This window comes from Phoca vitulina, unplaced genomic scaffold, assembly GCF_004348235.1.
Source record: "Phoca vitulina isolate PV1807 unplaced genomic scaffold, GSC_HSeal_1.0 scaffold3, whole genome shotgun sequence".
Classification (NCBI taxonomy): Eukaryota; Metazoa; Chordata; class Mammalia; order Carnivora; family Phocidae; genus Phoca; species Phoca vitulina.
Window position 1 is genome coordinate 57,733,491 of NW_022589706.1, and position 20,724 is coordinate 57,754,214.

Here is a 20,724-nt window from a genome sequence, read left to right on the forward strand (position 1 = left end):
CCCTGGGTGTTCACTGCATCCTGCCTGCTCTAACTCGAGAGAACTGGAGGCAGGATTTCTCCTAAATCTCCAACCCAACCATTGCCCATAAAGAGGCACTCGAATTTCAGGGGGTGGCATTTGCACTTACTTTGTCAGTTACTGAGAAGGTTAGTGGATAACAGCATTCCATGAGCATTTTCCATGCCTAAGTCTGGCGCCCAGCACTGTGCGGGTTACAGTGGAATGGAGAGCAGAGTCCCACAGTCTGTTTCAGGACACAGGACTAACACAAGTAAGGAGATATCTACAAACTGGGCTGTGTGTGATGAAGGCACTGAGAGTGCTGATAGTGTGCGATAGCGCAAGCTTGTGCACCCCCACGAGTGATCCCCATTTCCTGGCACGCACCCCATAGGTGTGGAAGGAGAGGAGCTCTACAGTCAGGCAGAACTGAGAACAGTGCTCCTACTTCCTGAGGGGATTGTAGTCGGGGTATTGAGAGGAGGACATGAAATGACATGTGTGGAGCCCTTCACACCCTGCCTGACTTGGGCTGGGCCTTTCCTTTGTATGCCATAAACCCCCATGCACAAATCTGTTACTGAATATTGTCTTTCCATTGTCTTTTGCCTCATTCTCCCACCAGACAAGGGGCCCCATGAGGCAGGAACCATTCTCAGCACAGCAGGCAATCGTGAGACATGTTCACCCACTTCCCTTACTTCTCTTTCTCTCTCCCTCTTTTTCCAGATAGGGAAAGGAGTGAGGTTTACTGTCTTGTTAAAGAGAAAAAAAAGGAGTCTTTTACAGCTCAAGAAGAATTTGGGGTTGATTAATACATGACAAAACCCAAACATTACCACTTTCACTTTTAACTCTCATCTGACTTGATGCCTATTGGGCCAACAAGAGAAATCAATCCAAAGCTTTAGATAATCTTTTCATGAACAGAAAAGCTTCCTTGCTTGTTGTTTTTACCTGCCAACAAGTTTCCTTCTGTCCTTCTATGCTAGGTCATGTCATTGCCACCCACCTTTTAACAGTACAGACCGTTTTACTGGATGACAGAACCCTAAAGGATAAATGCTTGGGGCCTGATGCCAAAGTTGTTCATTATCCTCTAGGTGTGGTGTTCTTTTAAGAAATATCTGCTGGGTTTTTCTTTGGTAATAAGTGGTAACTATTAGGTTTAGCTTAGATAATGAGTTTGCTCTGTTTTTGCTAATACCCACGGTTCTGAGCAGTGGGCAGGTTGGAGGCAAACAGAGCTTCTTGTATATTGACTCGCAGAGTGCGTGGGTCCTTGCCTTTTGGTTCCTTCCTTTCAGGTTTGGCAGGGCATACATGAGACATGGCAAGGAAATGGGGACGACAGCTTTAGAGTCAGTTTCTGCCACAGGAGACTTTGACATGTGACTGGAGGGCCTACCTCTTTGTATTGCTCATTAAGAAATAAATAACCAGCGGGGTGCTTGGGTGGCACAGTTGAGTGTCCGCCTCTTGGTTTTGGCTTGGGTCCTGATCTCGGGGTCATGGGATCGAGCCCCACGTCAGGCTCTGCGCTCGGCGGGGTGTCTGCTTTAGTCTCTCTCTCCCTCTCTCCCTCCCCACTGCCTGCTCTCTCTCTCTCTCTTTCTCCAATAAATAAATATTTAAAAAAAAGAGGGGGCGCCTGGGTGGCTCAGTTGTTAGGCGTCTGCCATCGGCTCAGGTCGTGATCTCAGAGTCCTGGGATCGAGCCCCGCATCAGGCTCCCTGCTCCGCAGGAAGCCTGCTTCTCCCTCTCCCACTCCCCCTGCTTGTGTTCCCTCTCTCGCTGTGTCTCTCTATGTCAAATAAATAAAATCTTAAAAAAAAAAACAAAAAACCAGCAATCACCAGCAAGATGTTGGTCTCAGAAAGGACATGTCTTAATGCAGAGCATTATTATAGGCACTGTAGGAAGTAAGGAGAAAAAAGTGATTCTTCATCTTGAGAACCCTGGACCTGGGGGCAATACAAACCATAATATCATAATTCCTACCAAAATAGGAGTGCCTGTGATGTGCCAGATACTGTATTGAGCACCGTGCCTACATTATTTCATGAAGTTCACTCCTTCCAACAACTCTAGAAGTTGGATAGTAATATTTCCAATTTATAAATAAAAAACCCCAAGCCTCAGAAAATCTAAGTAACTTACCCTATATCATACAGCTAATAAGTAGCAGGGCTAGGATGGAAATTTAGGCCTACTGACTGCAAAGTCCATGTTTTTAACCACAGCTTGGCTGTGGTCCCTTCCTAAAGTCAAATGAAACCATGTGAGCTGTAAAAGAAAAAGTGATTTTATAGTAGTAGTCACAGACTGGGCGCCCACTGGCCAAATTCAGCATGCGGATGTCTTTTGTTTGGCCCAAATAGTTTGGCCTCTATGGAACTTCTTTTTCCTGTTTTAACTGGTTGCTTTTTAAAAATTTAGCAGATATGACATAAAAATCCAGATTTCTGGCTTCATCTGAAAATAGGATGACCTGCCAACAAAAGCCTGGAGCTGAGGGGTGACCCTCTTTAAAAAGGCCTGAGCTTTCTTCTTTACCGGTATCCCCACTTTTCCTTACTGTCTCCCTGGCCCCAGGACCAATGTGAGTAGCCGTTTATTGTCAGGCTTACACTGCCCTTTTCCTTTTTGTAGCCTTAGAAGGAAAGTGAATTTTTTTGCGTATTCAAGTCTCAATCAAAATTTTCCTTATACCTGGCCCATTTCTTTGCTTGCATTACTTATCTGCATTTGAGATGGGGACCACACCCTGAAGCTGGGAGACACAGGTGCAAAATTGATTTATTCTGTTTCATTAGAAGCACGCTCAACAATGGAAGCAGTTCCCTTGTCTTGAGAGCAACCATGCCTTGAAATCTGCTTACCGTCTCTGACTTGCCAGCCTGTGATGATGGCCCTTAGTAGACCTGTCCTGCCAAGTGGCTACTGAGGGCTGCGGCCATCTCCCCTCTGCCTCCCACTAACAATGCCTCCATCTTTCCTTCTGCTCCCGCAGTGCCCAGCATGCAGTTTGCCAAGGATTTGCTCCTAGTGAAGGAGAAAGAGGGTGTCCTGCAGGTGCCCATCATTCGGAGTGGAGACCTGAGCTATGAGTCATCAGTGAGGTGCTATACCCAGGGCCATTCAGCTCAGGTCATGGAGGACTTTGAGGAGAGAAGAAATGCGGACTCTTCACGGATTACGTTTCTGAAAGGGGAGAAAGTAAGTGGATTCATGATGACTGAAAGATCAGATTCTCTTTTTCCTTGATGCCTTTACTGTCTATAATGAAGTCATTTAGACAAATTCTGAACATCCTAGGAATTCTTCTACTGATTGATACTATTTATAATACTATCATCTGTCCCCTGTGGCTGTCTTCTTGGTCTCCTACTTAAACCTAAATACATATATCATTGGTTGAGCTGGGAATTTAGATGACATGTAACATTTCTGGAATTTAGCAGAATCAATGAATGAGGCTCCTCTTAATTCGCAACTACATTAGAGATGAACACACTCCACCAATGTTACCTAGAGGAGGACGAGACAATTCTCTAATACCTGGGCCCCCGTCTCGGGGCAGCATAGATTCTAGTATAGAACCAATAGGATAGGACCAAATAGGCAGATGTTGAGCAGATTCAAGCCAGGAGAGTGTTCTCTGCTTAGCAATTACATGAAAAGTGATGCGTATGGGCACAGGAACTCCTGAGAAACTCCAGTCAGTAAGTATGGCTACACTGGAATCAAAGCCTGCAACCTCAGTGTATGTCAAAAGTATATGTATACTGAATGAGAATCACATTTCCCCATTTTTGGATTTCAGTTTCAGATAACTGAGTCGCTTGTACCCTCTTGAGTCAAAACACACAGTCCCCTTAGTCATTTCAAGTCCCTTCTCTTACTTTGTTTATTTGTTTTATTTTATGCCTATTCCCCAGCCACATTTCATTCCCCATCTCAGAACTCATCAATCTGTTGTATTTAATGAATATGTCTTAATTTGTATTTCTTCTTTTAAAATGCTGGTTGTTTTGTATGCAAATTTTAATTTATAAAACTACTGTGTTACATCTTTTTCAAACTTTTACTCTGTTTACTCAGTAAACATCATTTATGTGTACATCTAATCTGTTGCTGAGATAGTGCATAATATTTCATGATGGGTAGTTAGTACATTAGAACCATCCATTCTTAGCAGTAGACAATGAGGAACCTCAGAGATTAGCGCCCAGTCACCTCCTAACACTCTGCCCCCACAAATAATGCTGCAGTGCACATCCTCGTACATGTCCACTTACAGACCTGAGTGGGAATTTCTTTGGATATACACTCGGCAGCAAAACTGCTGGACCAAAGGCCACATATGTGCTTAATTTGAAAAAATAGTGTCAGAACACTTTCCAGAAAGTCACTAGCAGTGCCATGAAGGTTGTTATAATCCTATATCCCCTTCAACACTTAGCATTACTCATCTTTTGGATTTTTGCTAATCTTTGTATAAAGTTATACCTCGTTTTAATGTGCATTTTCCCAATTACTACCAGTATATATGCTTGTTAGTTTATTGGGTTTCCTCTTATGTAAATTATTTTTATCCTTTGTTCCTTATTATTGTATTGCTGTCTTTTTCTTACTGATTTGCAGTCTTGTAATTCTGAATATTAATTCCTTGCCAGTTGTAGACATTTTAGATATTGTAAATACATTTTTGCCTTCTGTCACTTATCTATTACCTTTGATCATAGTGTTCTTAGTTGAACAGAGTTTTCAATTCTGGTATAGTCAACATATCAGGTGTTCGCCCTATGATTAGTCCTTTTGAAGTTTAGCATTGGAAGATCTTACCCATCTTCTAATGGGTAAGTCACAGCAGATTCTTCCTCTGTTCGTCTTTACTACCAAAAAAAAAGGGATAGCTTCCTTCTTTGAGACTCTTGGTCTTTTATACATTCATGACTCATAGAAGCCCTGTCTTGGTTATATATTTTATGGGAATTTTACTGGTGGCAGGTTGAAACATGTGTTTAAAAACATACACAAATACTACAGATAGAATCTTCAGCTTTGAGTCTACATGTCTGTATTTGTTTTAAGTTCAAAAGAGGACTCTCTGCTTATCCAAGAGACGGTTCATAATTTAATAAAATTACGAAGAAAATACAGTCTAATCATCTATATGTTATCCACATGACAACCTATCATTCTTCATAAGCACACTTTGGAATCTCCATTTTCTCTGGCTTGCTAAGCAGTTTGTCTTTGAAACTTGTGATTCACTAGAATGTCCTTTTTAAAAAGATATCCTGAAGAGTCACTACTAAATTCATGTTTTCTATCAAGAGAAAAAAGGGACATTCTCAGGGCCTTAAAACCTGGTTAGCAAGCTACCTATAAACTTTCACAGGATATTCTCTTTCCATTTAGTATGACTTCAGAAGTATGAGAGTGGAACTTCTCTATACCCACAGATCCTTTGCAATACAGTAGTAGAGTGGATTTAAAATGGTTCAGCTAAAGATCATCCCACTTCACATCACATGACTCTACTGTTGAGGTTACTGTGTCATCTAAAATGTTTTGGCCTTATTTTATGTTTTCTTAAGAATACAGTCCTCAGTAGAGAATAATCAGTGTGGGAAGCACTTTGATATCTTTCTGTCAAACAGGGATTTAGATTGCGTTCTCAGACTTTCAGAACTCAGCAGTGTTCAGATGAGACACCATTTGGCAGCATATTTGAGAGTTCTGCAGCATTGAAAGGTATCTTCAGCCTAACAAGAAGCCTTTCTGAGTTCCTTCTAAAACTCTTCAGTTTTTACCGAGGGAATGGACCATTGTTTAGCTCTCTCCAGGAAGCCTAATCCATATGTTAACCCCCATCATCAGAAATTTATCTTTCATAATGTGTACCTATGCATTGGTCTGATCAGGGAAAGTGCACAAATTTCCTACAGGTGCGTTGGAGTGGGTTGTTTTATTGATCTTGTTTTTCATAATCCATGACCAATCACTCAGAGTGGTTTGGAGTGTTCTAACACAAGGCTCCACAGATAGCTATGTCCCTGTCAGGCATGAACTGTTAGATTTAAACATTCTATTTTACAAATGAAATGGTTTGGCTCCTTTTTAATTTATGTTGACTCTTTGATGCTGCAAAGAGGAAAAATCATTTTCTAGGAAAAGCAAGAAAATTACTGATTTTTCAGTGCAAATTTTAATCTATCTTATGACATCGGCTCTAGATGAAGAACTGTACTGTCTCTATCCATGATGACTCCATGTTTGAGCCTGAGGAACAATTCAGGGTCTACCTCGGCCATCCTCTTGGAAACCACTGGAGTGGAGCCAGAATTGGAAAGAATAACATGGCCACCATCACCATATCCAATGATGAAGATGGTAACAGAAGATATTGTCTTTAGTTACTCTTTGGTTGATAGAACATGAACTGATGTTTTACTAACAATGTAATTATAGGTGTTTTTTAAAATGAAAGTGCTATAAAAGTGCCTACTGATAACAATCTCAGAGTATTTATATAAACTATTGGCAGCAAGTGATCATCCTCTACAGAGTTCCAATAAGTTTATAGGTGTGCTTAATCTCATTATTCCCTACCACATTGCCAAGAGATAAGGAATGAGTATGGTTACAAGCTAGGACAGAGATGCTAAGGCAGACAGAGAATAAAACCTATATAAGTCTCTGCAGTTCAGGAGCCAGATTGGAAATACAATCAGAATCAGTTGAATCCAATGAACTAATTTAAACACTGCCACCTTCCCGGAAGAGTCTAATTTCTCAGTTTCCTTCTAATTGATTTGGCCTATTAACCCCCCAAATCTTAAATTCTTTAGTCAGGTGTCAGCAAAGAATGACCCAGGCACTATGGAAAACAAAACCAAATCTGTTTCAAGTTGGGACATAATTGTTTTATTCAAATAGATATTTTAATGAGTGAACGGATAATATTACAAATAGTAATAGCTGTTTTTATGTTACTGTAGACCAAGGACTATACTAAGCATATTATATTATCTTATTTCATTTAATCCTGATGGTAACCCCTTGAGGTAGGTGTTATAATCCCTATATTATAGGTGAAGAAATTGAGCTTCAGCAAATTTATATAATTTATGCTCTTAGTTACACAGCTGTAAGCAGCAAAACTAGTTGTAACCCTTATTTTATCAGATTCTAGAATCTACATGAGAGTTAGTGAGACTCTCAGAGTTTCTGATATAAAATTGGGGACTAACTTGGACATTGGGTAAAATAAGAAAAGCTAGCCCTGAAGCTGAATTAGTCCTTTACCCAAGGACTCGGGTTCAGATCCTGAAGTGAACCTTTCCTGGTCACACAGAAACCCTATGATTGAAGCTCAGAAAGGTAATAAGTGACTCTCCTAACTTCCAAAGAGCATTCATTAAAAACTATGAAGTCTCCAAGGAAGCTTATCTTCTACAATTAGGAAGAGTTGATTTTCTGAGAGGGAAAGAGGGAAATGAACAGAGACTCCAGAAATTTCTGCAAAATATTATAGTATATTAGAAATGGTATAAAATTTGTAATTGCTCTCAATTATCCGATTTTTTATCTCTATCCACCACTACCACCTCACCCTTCCCCGTGAGAATATAATGGAAAAGAAGGCACAATTTGAAATTTTTGTAAAAACCAACATATTAATCACTTCATAGCAATGAGAATAGTACCTCAAACCAGATTATGTTAGGAAGTCTTGTGTTCTTCATTAAAACTACTAATTTTTAACTAAATAACCTGTGAGAAGTTAGGAAAATTTAAGGATGGGAGATGTGAGGGCTCTGGGAAGAAGGACCCAGAAGATCAGAGATGGGAGATGGACTTGGAAAGTTTAGGTAGTGTATAAATGAGATAAATTATAAAGCTTAGAAATTCATATCTCATAAATGAAAAAGTTGATTCATGCAATTGGTCGATAAGTATTTATCAAGGGCTTACTCTGTCTCAGTCCCTTGATAAAGTATGTGAATTTAAAAACATTTTGTGAGCTGTAATGCCCAGATGGAAACGTGTACATCATGCATTTCAAAGTGCTTAAAAATATTTCCCCCACTATTGTTTTTAATAAGAAATCTGTGAGAAACAACTCCTGCAGAATCATAAATAAGTTCCTTTTCCAAAGCTTTGCTGAGGGGTTAAAAACTGATTGATTTTTATGACTGCAAGCCATTTTACCTTTGTATTGCTTACTAATGTGGAAAACTCCCTCTTGTCTTTATAAGGTGTTTTCAGGGGAATGGAATCCTTTGTGCTTTTCTAACCTGCTCTTGTTTTTCTAATCCTGTTTCCTTAGCCCCTACCATTGAGTTTGAAGAAGCTGCATACCAAGTCCGGGAACCCTCGGGGCCAGATGCTATAGCCCTCCTGAACATCAAGGTGATCCGCCGAGGGGATCAGAACAGGACGTCCAAGATTCGCTGCAGCACACGGGATGGGTCTGCCCAGTCCGGGGTGGATTATTACCCAAAGAGCAGAGTCTTGAAGTTTAGTCCCGGTAATTGAATGCCAATCCTAATCTGTGGGTTTTACTTAATAGAGAGGCAAATATCTTGTATTTGAAGAAAGGAATGAGCAGAAAAATAAAAGAGGAAAACAGTAGTACTTATTAAGCATGAAGTACTTATTAAGCACACATTTGATACTACAGGAATCTTTAAAATTTTTAGTTGGTAAAAATGGCATTGAGAAAGAACAAAAGTAGGTCCCTTACTTCAGAACATCCTTGGCATTTGGGCTCATTTAAAAGGATTTTTTGGTTGTTGTTAGCCTATGATTTGGTTGAGTCAGATGCATTTGATTTTAAAAGAATAAACATGACTACCATCGTTCAGTAAAACATGGGTACAAACCACAGGGATTACGCAAATCCAGAAGGCACAATCTCTGTGCTCCAGTGATTTAACATCTGCTAGGAGACAGGATACCCTGTTATGAGATTTCCAAAAAAGGTTTATTCTAGAGGGAACTGTGGAGATGAGTCAGAGAAGAGAGAAAGGTGGGATTCAGGTCACAGCTATCTGTTTAACTGTCTTATATAGTAATTTGATGGGAGAAATTAGACAGAGAAGGACTTGAATTATATGCTAGATTTTTTCACAGAACTTTCTGGAGCAATATAAGGCAAAAAGACTGGTGTAGATCCTGGCACCATTTGTGAGATAGCCAGAAATGGGCAACAGTGGTAGAAGGCCTTTCCAGAGACGTCTTGGCAAGTGGGGGGAGGAAGTGACTTCCTCAGAAATGGGGGGGGGGGGATCTCTGATGTCTCTCATTCCACTGGCGTTTTAAAGGGATTTTGGCTCCATCCCTTGTGCATCTGGTTAGTGTTTGCCAGAAGGGTAGATGCCCTTCCTCCGCCTCCACACAAGGACTGTTCTTCCATGTGTCTACTTTTTCCTTTTCTGCTAAGGATCTGGAGAAAAGATAGGTCTTAGAAGTAGGTGTCTGTAGGAGAGGAAGAAGGGAAACTTAACTACCACCAGAGATGCTTGCACCCCCAGAGAATCATTTTACAAAGAAGGAAGGCAGTTCCTAAGGCTCTAACCCTTCTCCTTCCAAGCCGCCAAACCCTTACGCTACTGTCTTTGTGGGGATGGCCTGGTAGGAAGCCTTCGAGATCCTGGTTCTCAGGACAGTTCTGAGGGGTGTCCATGGGTGCAACCACTCACAGCCATGCAGGAGCTCATGCCTGAGTGTAAAGGGGAAGAAAAATTAAGCAAAAAAACTCATAACCAGGGTGAAGTGTATTTTGGCTCATAGATTTTTATTACTACCAGCTCGTGTCAGGCAGGGGCCATTAATCCTCATATGGTGTTGAATAGTAAATCTACAAAACTGAGCCTCTACCACAGGTGGAGTTTGGTCTATAAAATAGCTTTCTCACTGGAGATAGGACTAAAGTGATTAGCAGCCCCTGTATTTATAGAAAAACCTCTAAAAGGAAAGGGCATATTTTAACATGAAATCTCAGCAGTGCCAACCTGCGGTGTGTGAGGTAGATCACCTCATGAGAACCTTTGCTCTCTCTGTGTTCTGTCCTTGGTGAAGGTGTGGATCATATCTTTTTTAAAGTCGAGATCCTATCCAATGAAGACCGGGAATGGCATGAATCTTTCTCCCTAGTCCTTGGTCCAGATGACCCAGTGGAAGCAGTTCTTGGTGATGTGACCACTGCCACAGTGACGATTCTAGACCAGGAGGCAGCAGGGAGTCTCATACTGCCAGCACCACCCATCGTGAGTTGCTTGACCCAAAAGGATCGCTGCTTTTATGTCCTAGTGACTAGGAGATGATAACTTGAGAGAAGTAGGCCTTTGGTGCTGTACTTCTTCATTCTTCTAACATGGTGGTTCTCAACCAGGAACCATCTTGTCCTTTCCTTTGCAAATCCCCTCCCTGTGTGCCACCACCTCCAGGGGACAGCTGGCAATGTCTAGTGACATTTTTGGTTGTCACAACTGTCACACTAGGTGCTATTAGCATCTAGTTGGTAGAAGGCAGGGACGCTGCTAAACATCCTACAATACACAGGACAGCCCCAACAACAAAGAATTATTTGGCACAAATGTTAATAGCAGTGAGGATGAGAAACCCTGTTCTAACATAAGAGTAAGACCAAGCCATGTTGATACCTTAGTCTGATAAACATGGGAAGTATAATACAACTGATCTTCTCATTTCTTTGGTGGGACCTAGAAGGGGAAAAAACAAAGTAATGCTACCCCATATCTATTATCCTCCATAACTTGCCATATGCATAGAGTTAAGTATTTGCAGAAGTGTAGTACCCAGTCTCCCAATTTGGGCATATATAGAATGAATGCCCTGACTTTACAATTAGGAAGAAAATGCCTGGAGGTTGCCAAGGGAAATTTAACCCATAATAATGAAGCAGTCAGAATAAGTCTTCTAACCTCCCCGGGCTAGTCTCATATAGTAGAAGGATCATTCCAAAATGTGTCTCTTATTCAACCATGGAAGAAATACGCTACCTTTATTTACTTTTGTTTTGCCAAATATACTACTGCATACCATTAGTAATTTAATGCAACTTTATTTTTTTCTTAATGGAACTTTAAACTAGTAACTGTTATTCATGATATATCTTTGGTTACAGTGTGCATAAAAATAAAAGTATTTTTCACATGAGTGATAGAGCTCTGATTTAGGAATAAGAGTAACAAGATACTAAAGCTTTTAGCTCAGGCAGACGGAGGATCTTCTTTACCACTAAAGATCTATAGTATCTTTTAGGGATGCCTGGCAAAGCACTATGAAAACTTCCGTTATATTTTCTTTTTCATTATATTTTAAAGAATCCCTAGCAGTTAAGGGATCTTGTGGATCTCTAGGGAGGGGAGCCTTAGTTCTCTGAGCCTCCCAACACCCAGCCCAGTCTGAAGCTTTGTTGCTCCTTTTCAGGTTGTCACACTTGCTGACTATGACCATGTAGAAGAAGTTACCAAGGAAGGAGTCAAGAAATCCCCGTCCCCAGGCTACCCACTGGTTTGTGTTACCCCCTGTGACTCTCATTTCCCCAAGTACGCCATCATGAAGGAGCGTTGCAGCGAGGCTGGTATCAACCAAACATCGGTGCAGTTCAGCTGGGAAGTGGCCACCCCCACTGATGGCAATGGGGCCCGGTCACCCTTTGAGACCATCACTGACAACACGCCATTCACCAGTGTCAACCACATGGTAGGTCTAGGGGGATCTGGGCCTGGTTGCATGGGGAGAAAACTGGTGCTTCTCTTTGTCACTGCAACTCTATCAGATAAATTCCTTAAGGCTCTTGTGTGTCATTTGGAATAAAATAAACAAATAAGCAGGTACACACAGTATATACACAGGTATTTTTATTCTTATATATAAGGTAATATGGTGTCATAGAAAGTGATCCAAGCTAGTAATCGACCTGTTTACTAATCTTGATTCTGCCTACTTTTAACTATGTGATGGTAAGAAGTTAGGGGAGCTGAGTCTCTGTTTCGTGATCTGCAAAATAATACCTTTTCCACTTAGCCACTGATAGTCATTGACAAATCAGATATAAAAGTGATCTATAAATGGTAAAGTAAATCAAAGATTCCACGTAGGTACAATTAATGATTACTTTTTTTCACATCTCTTCAATCGTTCAATAAGTAGTAGGATATAAACTCCTTAAGGACATGGACCAAGGGTTCTACCACATTTGCATAGCCTAACGTGCTCAGCACATTGACGGCACATAGTAGGGATGGCGCAGTGATTAAACAAAGGATAGACTGGTTCTCGAGCGATCGGCGTTATACAGGATTGGAGAAAGACATGAGAAGAAGCTCACTATGCAGTTGCTGTCCTCCAAGAGTCGAGACACCAGACCCACACCTCTGCCGCCATCACAGAGCAATGAATAGTGAGGGTTTTCCCAACCTTAAGGAACAGTGCACTGTGGTGACTGCTCATCACACCAGTGACGTCATTCTCCTCAGAGAGAGAACCAAAAGCAGTGGAGATCCTCAGCGCAGTATCTGGCACATAGTAAGCCCTCGACAGTTTTTGATTAAAATTAGTGCACTTACTAATTTTGGACATCAGAGATTTCTTTCAGACTGAATTTCTCTAGCTTTTTTCCTATTCAACTCTCAGTTTGTTCTCACTTTAATAAGTGCTTCCCATAGATAGGATAATGGTGGAGGGAAGGCAGAGATGGACGGGGGGCTCTGGGTAAAGCAATGTCACTCACATCCATTGTTTTCTGCACAGCTTATTCAGAAAGGCCAAAAGATCAATTCTTTTGCAATATAACCCAGTTCAAATTTAAGCTATGTGATGAAATTTAAAAACTGAAATGATAAGACTTAACAGCTTATTGTTTCCTAAGTATCTAATTCTCTTTTCAAAAAACCATGAAGGCAGTTCCATGTGATTTGGGCCAAATATACATTTTTAACAGGTACCAAGTTGATGTTTCCGTTTTTCTTCTTGCAGTGACTTGGTGGCTAATACTTTTACCCCAGTTTCCTTTGCTCTTTCTTTGTTTCTTCAATTATTTATTTAATACCATTGTATTGTGTGCATCTTTGTAAGATGCCTCAAATCCCTTCTGAACTAAGTCCATGTGTAAATAAATAAATAAAGTGTTGGCAGCTAATTAAAAAAAATTTTAATGGAAAAATCCTCTTTAATTTTTAATGGGCTTCAATGAAAATTGTTTTCATGGGTAAAATTTATAAGTTTGTATGATTGCTTTGTGGGAGGTCTGTGGCACACAGAACTACTAATTAATTTTTCTTCTTATGTACTTCCCTATGTGTATGCACACATTATCTAAAGAGTTGTGGTGACCCACGTTGCCTCTGCATAGACTGAGTTAAGCATTCTTATGGCTTCTCTGTGTCTGAGAACATGAAAGAATCTGTTGAAAGACCTTCAAAGGCCAGTAGGTGTCAGAGGCCAAGTTCTCAACTTCAACTCTTCATGTTATTATAACCTTTACAGTGTGTGTGTGGTCATTAAGTGGGGGTTGGGGGGAGGGACTAGCAGTAGGAAAGAAAGAAAAATAAGAACTCCTGGGAAGGAAACCTCTCTCTTCTGTATCCTGACATATACCCTCAGAAAAAATTACTTGGAGGCCAACCAGTCTCAATGGAAGGGTTGGAAACCAGCTGAGTAGTCCTTATGCTGAACCTAGTCTATAAAGAGAACAATACTGTCACTGGTAACTGGTCATCTCTGGGCTCTTGCTCCAGTCTGTCTACTTGCTCCTTGTCTGACATGCTGCCTCAGGCTATACGTACTCACTGCTCTGTCCCTAGTGCCTGGCTCCTGGGAGAAAGTCAGCAGTTTTGTGGTGAATGAATGAATAGATAGATGAGTGGATAGATGGATGGATAGACAGATGATGGATGGTCTGCACAGGGAGCCCTGTACCAGAAACTGGTCGTGTCGTGTCATCCAGAAGAGACAGTGTAAGGAGCTGTTTAAGGAATATACACATGTCTGAAGTACTTTATTTTTCCTGGTAGGTCCTGGACAGCATTTACTTCAGCCGGAGGTTCCATGTGCGTTGTGTGGCAAAGGCCGTAGACAAGGTGGGCCACGTGGGGACTCCCTTAAGGAGCAACATTGTTACCATTGGAACAGACAGTGCTATCTGCCACACCCCAGTGGTAGCCGGGACAGCCAGAGGCTTCCAGGCTCAGTCCTTCATTGCCACCTTGAAATACCTGGACGTCAAGCACAAGGAGCATCCAAACAGGTCAGGCAGGTGGTGCCGTCCCCCGTGAGGGGCCTCTCCTTTGTGTGTTTTCTGGGCCAGACAGACCAATGAGCGATGCTCCTGCAAAATAAGAATAGTGGTGGATAAGTGCTTCAGAAAAAATTTAAATTCTCAAAGTCCCCCTAAAATCCAGCCCCTTGTCTGTCTTCTTAGCCTCATGTCCCTTGCCTGTCATTTTCACCTGCCAGTCTCCTCACAGAGAATCAAACTGAAATCAAATCCTCAGGGCTTCCAATTCTTCTATGTTGTGTGCCTCTGCCATGCTGTCCCTCCTGACTGCAATCCTCCCAGCCCCCTTCCACTCACTGGAGTTAAATCCTATTGTCCTACTGTACCTAGCTCATGACATCCCTTCTAGGAACTTCCCTATCATCTTTCCCAATGTAATTTGGAAGCTCCTCCTTCCAGCTCTCCTGACACCCATGTATACCTCTTTCAGAGCATTATCATCATTCATTCTCTCTCTGTCCCCGTAGTAGATGGTGAGAGCAGGGACCATGATTTTTTTTTTTTTGGATCCCCCTCTGGTTGGGACAGTGCTTCTTGGCACCTAAGAGACACTTGCTAAATATCTAGTGAACAGAGTAATAATACCATTTAAACTGAAAGTCACTGGACAGATGTGCTTTTATTTTTTCCTGTGCTCTCATGATTTTGATGGAAGATAGATACTTTCATATTTGCCTAGCAAAAAAGAATTCATGTGTATTATACATATTCATTAAACCTTGTAGTAATTGTACGTGTGTCTTTATGAGCAACTGAGTTCAGAGAAAGGGATTTATTTCCATGGAGGAAAAAAAAAAAACAGATTTAAATATGGAGCCAAGAATATGCAAATTCTTTCTTTTTTCTAAAAGAATAAGATTTACTTTTGTCAGAAAGCAGTAGCTGAAGTGCCCAGGGCACTACTGAGCCCTTCTTAGCAAAAGAGGCATCCTGTTCCTATTCCAAGGTTCTGAATCCTCTTAAAAATGTCTCTTGGTGGAGTGGTGGGGGGTGAGAGGGATGGTGGCTGGGTGATAGACATTGGGGAGGGTATGTGCTATGGTGAGCACTGTGAATTGTGTAAGACTGATGAATCACAGACCTGTACCTCTGAAACAAATAATACATTATATGTTAAAAAAAAAAAAAAAAAAAAAAAAAGATAGCAGGAGGGGAAGAATGAAGGGGGGGAATTGGAGGGGGAGACGAACCATGAGAGACTATGGACTCTGAGAAACAAACTGAGGGTTCTAGAGGGGAGGGGGGGAGGGGGATGGGTTAGCCTGGTGATGGGTATTAAAGAGGGCACGTTCTGCATGGAGCACTGGGTGTTATACGCAAACAATGAATCATGGAACACTACATCAAAACTAATGATGTAATGTATGGTGATTAACATAACATAATAAAAAAGAAAGATAAAATAAATAAATAAATAAATAAATAATGTCTCTTGGGCTTTTGTTCCAAGAGACAAGCTGTAAAAACTCAAAGGCACCCTCAGTCAACATGCTGAAAATTTGAACTTATACAATGAAAATAGTGCAGCCCATAAGTACAGTTCTTTTGTATCGCTGTCTTAACCAATATTTATTAAGCTCATATTTTATTTAGAATTTTATACCACATGCTCTGGAGAAACAAAAGAAGTGAAGGCAATGATCCTTGTCCTCATTGTGGGGAGGCAAGATAAACAGAGTCTAAACGCATATAAGAAATAGCAGCCAATAGGAATAAGTTACAGATGTCCTGGTGCAAAGGCACCTAAGCTCTGAGCAATGTAGATGACGGGAGAGCACACTGCAAATGGGGGCCGGGGAGGGCTGCCCGCATTGCTCGGAACTTGAGGGGGGAGAGGTGGGAGAAAGCTCTTTCAGTTAGGAGAAGACAGTAGGAGTAGGGGGATATGATTATTTCTAAGATACTGTCCTGGGTAGGAATACTGACCTTAGAGTTTAAAGAGCTCACTGATGTCATTTGGCACAAATACTTTAAAAAATGTGAGTGTCGGCCCTACCCAACCTTCCCAGACACTCCCTGTGACAGAGAAGGGGACGGCACCTCTATCAGTCACTCCGCTGTTGCTCACAAGGAAACAAAGCTTCCATTTAAAGCAAAAGAAAGCTTTAATTTGTGGTTGTGATGTTATCTTTTCTTGTACAGAAGGAAAAAAATTGTGATTCTTGATGGCTATCAGTTCTGAGCTGGAGGATCTCTTGGCAGGAGGGGTGGGGGACAACCCCACGCGTACATCATACCCTTTGGGAAGCTTCAGGACAAAAAATGGTAGATTCCCTGGGGAAGGCAGAGTAAGTCACGAGGAAGAAATGTACCGTGTTAGCTGTTTCTAGCGTGCACCTAAACACTCTCTCTGCCCATTTTTGCCTCAGAATCCACATTTCCGTGCAGATCCCACACCAGGACGGAATGCTACCCCTCATCTCCACCATGCCGCTGCACAACCTGCATTTTCTGCTGTCCGAATCCATCTACAGGCACCAGCACGTCTGCTCCAATCTCATCACCACCCAAGACCTGAGAGGCATCTCAGGTGAGGGACGACTTCTGTGCTGGCTTTCCTGTTCCAGCCCAGCGCCGTGGCCCTGAGGGACACAGTGAAGTGAACTTTGCTTAATGTCTCCCGTCCTCAAAATCTGCGTGATGAGCAGAGTTCCTTCCTAGCAGGCAACAGACATAGGTAGCTTAGACAGTGAAGTGAATAGGGAAAAACAAGGACTTTGGAGTCAAACTGACTCAGGTTCAAATCCCTATTCCACTCTCTATACAACGGAACAGAGATAGCTGGACTTCCCCAAACCACTGTTTTCTTATCTATGACGTGAGGATAACAATTGATACCCATCAGGGTGAGGATTTAATTTGTTGACATTTTTAAAGCACCTGCCATGGTAACTGTTGGTTCTTTCCCTCCCCCACAGTGAGCACTTTTGGGTCTGTGCCCTAAAATCCCCTTATTGCAGCCTCTTTCGAAAGCTAAAGTGCAGGTGTCGCGTGTTGTAGGACAGGTTCTTTGGGAGCAGGAGCTGAGATGGAGTGTGGGGTGCAAGATGTTTATTGGGGATCAGCATCCATCAAAGGGAAGGAGAAAAAGCAGAATTGGGCAGAGGGGAAAGTCAGACTACAATCTGGCACTGACCCACAAAAGCCTCCACTGACTCTTCAGGGAGCTCTGGAGAGAGCCCATCCGCCCAACTCATCCTACTTCTGGCCCCAACTGATGGGCCTTTCTGTCGCACCTCACGCAGTCACTGGGGGCCAAGGCCCCGGCAAGGGCAGCCCAAGGAGCCAACGTGCTGTGGAGACCGGCCTGAAGTTGCTGACAGCCGAGAAGGCGCGTCCCTGTGTTAACCATAGCAGACATTTTACTCTACAAAGAATCCTGTCCATTTCCATTTACCTTAGCAAGTGCACATTAAATGCCTGTTTCCTCCCTTGACAGCTGATGAATCATTTACCGGTGTTTGGGAAGATAGAAAAGCATTCATATGCTCTTTCATATTCATTAAGCATCACTTTAGGTAGTGATGGTCTTTATTCAGTAGAGAGTCGCTGAGTGTAAATTATTTGCAAGTCACCGAGCTACACATGAAAGTTTAACTGGTCAACATCTGCAGCCGCTGAAAGAAACATACTCTGGTTATAGGCTGAAAGTTTGTACCTCTTCCTACTTAAACACAATTAAATTCAACACATGTTAACTGAGATCCGAGTCCTTTTGGGGGCAGAGGACCGGGTGCTGGTGTCATTCTAAGAAATGCATCAACTCTTTCAGAATACTATAGTTGCTTTTAGTACTATAAAGAATTTTAATCCTGATATTCTAAAATTGTATCTGTATTTAGCTCTCTGCTGCATTAAGGTCTTCCTTAATTTAGAACAGTTCAGTTGCTTGGCAGCATTTGATCCAATAATTTTTGCCCGTAGCAGGGGAGGTTTAGTCAAGCATCATTAGTGAGCTATTTACTCATTAACACAAAATTAAGATTTTTTTTTCCAAGAGCTCAGAAACCATAGGAGGGGAGGAGGAAGTCAGATGTTTGTTTGTTGGCTTTACATAAAAGCTATTTTTAAAAAATCAGTCTTAAAAAAATAACAATTCATCAACAAATTATCCATATAGTAAATCTATGTCTTCAAGGGTTGATTGCAAAGCTTCAGTATGTTTTCTTTTCCAAGACATATGGGGCCACTGAGCTCTGACTCCGCTTACAGTATCATTTGCTCACCTTTTCATCTGGGATTCCTGCGGCCTCTTAGAGGAGTCTGTGACCTCAGTCACTCTGTTTACCCTGTGGCAATTTGGGGAGCCCTGGGTTGCGCTCCTAATAGAGTCTCAGATGGACGGTAGGCTATCTCAGGTTCACAAGGACACATCCCTTCTCCCCAGGGGCATGTCCACAGACTGAGTCACTCTTGCTTGTTCCTCCCTCCCGCACAGAGGCAGGGTTCCTGGACGACAGGGTCTACGACAGCATGGCCCTGGGTCCTGGTTACGACCGCCCCTTCCAATTTGACCCCAGCGTCCGGGAGCCCAAGACCATCCAGCTCTACAAACACCTGAACCTGAAGAGCTGCGTCTGGACCTTTGATGCCTATTACGACATGACCGAGTTAATTGATGTCTGCGGTGGGTCTGTCACTGCTGACTTCCAGGTGGGTGCTCCAGGGGCTTATCTGAAGGCCGCGTGCACCTGAGTGCCCTATGAAACCTTGTTTGTTCCTGAAAGCACTTCTGTTAGCATGTTGCATCCAGCGGCCCCCAAAACTGAGATAGCCAAGGGAGTCTTCTTTAGAAGTTCCTTAGCAGCATGGTGGCTAGAGAGAGCCCTCTAAAGTCTGCTAAATCAATTAATTGGAAAATGTTAAAATTAATGTGGAAAAAAATTACTGTCTGGCACAGCCGTTTATATAAAAATCTAATATTTACTTCTCTAGATATATATGTTTTTTCCCTCTAGGTGTATTTTGGAAAGCCAAAAGGATTTACATTTGATGGTGAGGTTATTACAAAGTAGATGTATTCTCTTCCGTGCTTGGGGAAATAAGTCAAAATGAGGTGCACCCTTTCACAAGATAAGTAGAGCACTCTCTTTTTAAGCGTTATGGAGGGAGGAATTGTTTAAAACACCTTGGTTTCATACCTAGTCCAAACCTGTGCCAAACTGACAACCCTTGCAGAAATGGACACTTTTTAAATTTTATTTATTTGAGAGAGAGATCAAGCACAAGTGAGGGGTAGTGGCAAAGAGAGAGGGAGAAGCAGACTCCCCGCTGAGCAGGGAGCCCAACATGGGGCTCGATCCCCGGGCCCTGAGATCATGATCTGAGCCCAAGGGAGACGCTTAAGCGACTGAGCCATCCAGGCACCCCGACACTTTCTTAATAGTTATTAAACATTAGTGACAAACAAACATTTTAGTAAGAAGCCATCGTCATAGGAGGGCAGTTATATCAAAGGCACTAGGCTAATGCATCCTCATGGGAAAATTAGATCTAAAGCAGATTCTACCCAATTATGAGCGATTATCTCAATGAACTAAAAATGACGTTTGTTCTTCATTTCAAATCAGGTTTAACCACACTGAAAGAGGGACTTCTGGAGGCACTTAGAGTAATTATTTTGGGAACGTGTCTTTGATTAACATTTGTTTTCTTTCCTTGTAATGCCTCTCATTTTGGTTCGCTCTCATTTCATGGGCACTACTGCCCTCTACCGATGGAAAATTAAGGCATTCTTAGGTTTGCTTTCTGTTTCTGCAGTTGAGTGACCTACATTCACTCCCGAAAATGCAAAACTAAGTGATTGGTTCCTCCTCTGGCCTCTCAAAAATTAGTATTCTGTGTTTGCCATGCTTTTACTCTAATTACATTTTTGGGTATTTTTGTTCAGAATATGCCTAAAAATCTCAAAGACTAAGATTTCTCATTATATATGCCCCACTTCTTAAACCAACACAGAATAGATACACAGAAGTACTTCATTGCAGTCTGTTTCTTTAAAAATGGTTGAAACAGCTGGTATATGGTAGAAAGGATTTAAAACTTACAGTCAAGCCCTAGTTCATATCTTTCCCTATCATAACTTCTCTGAATCTCATCTGAAATTGTAACCAGTCATCTCGACATGGCAAGGTACTTGGCACAGTGTAGGTGTGTGGCAAATATTTGTCAAGGTTTGGGTTTTTTTTTTTTAAGGATTAGTAAGTAATATCATGAGGGATAAAGGGTAGAAAACAGAAACAGAGGAAGGAAAATTAATTTTTCCAATCAACTGAAGAATTATTGAGTTCTAATATCAACAATTTTGAGATTAGACCATGTGTTTTTAACAAAGCCTGTATATTAAAGGGGCAGAATACGGTGTGAGGTCCAGATAAAATCTGGAAATTTTCTGAAGAAA

The 20,724-nt window shown here is 41.7% G+C and overlaps 1 protein-coding gene across 5 annotated transcripts in view; it reads left to right on the forward strand.

Moving 5' to 3' along the window:
* FRAS1 (Fraser extracellular matrix complex subunit 1) overlaps window positions 1-20,724 on the forward strand; it is a 404,790-nt gene that overhangs the window by 356,678 nt on the left and 27,388 nt on the right. For all 5 annotated transcript variants that reach the window (XM_032400603.1, XM_032400602.1, XM_032400606.1 and 2 more), the window contains 8 exons: window positions 3,018-3,223; window positions 6,250-6,406; window positions 8,346-8,546; window positions 10,100-10,287; window positions 11,474-11,749; window positions 14,062-14,294; window positions 16,694-16,854; window positions 18,763-18,977. In XM_032400603.1, the coding sequence (XP_032256494.1) occupies window positions 3,018-3,223; window positions 6,250-6,406; window positions 8,346-8,546; window positions 10,100-10,287; window positions 11,474-11,749; window positions 14,062-14,294; window positions 16,694-16,854; window positions 18,763-18,977 (1,637 nt within the window). The remainder of the gene's footprint in view (window positions 1-3,017; window positions 3,224-6,249; window positions 6,407-8,345; window positions 8,547-10,099; window positions 10,288-11,473; window positions 11,750-14,061; window positions 14,295-16,693; window positions 16,855-18,762; window positions 18,978-20,724) is intronic.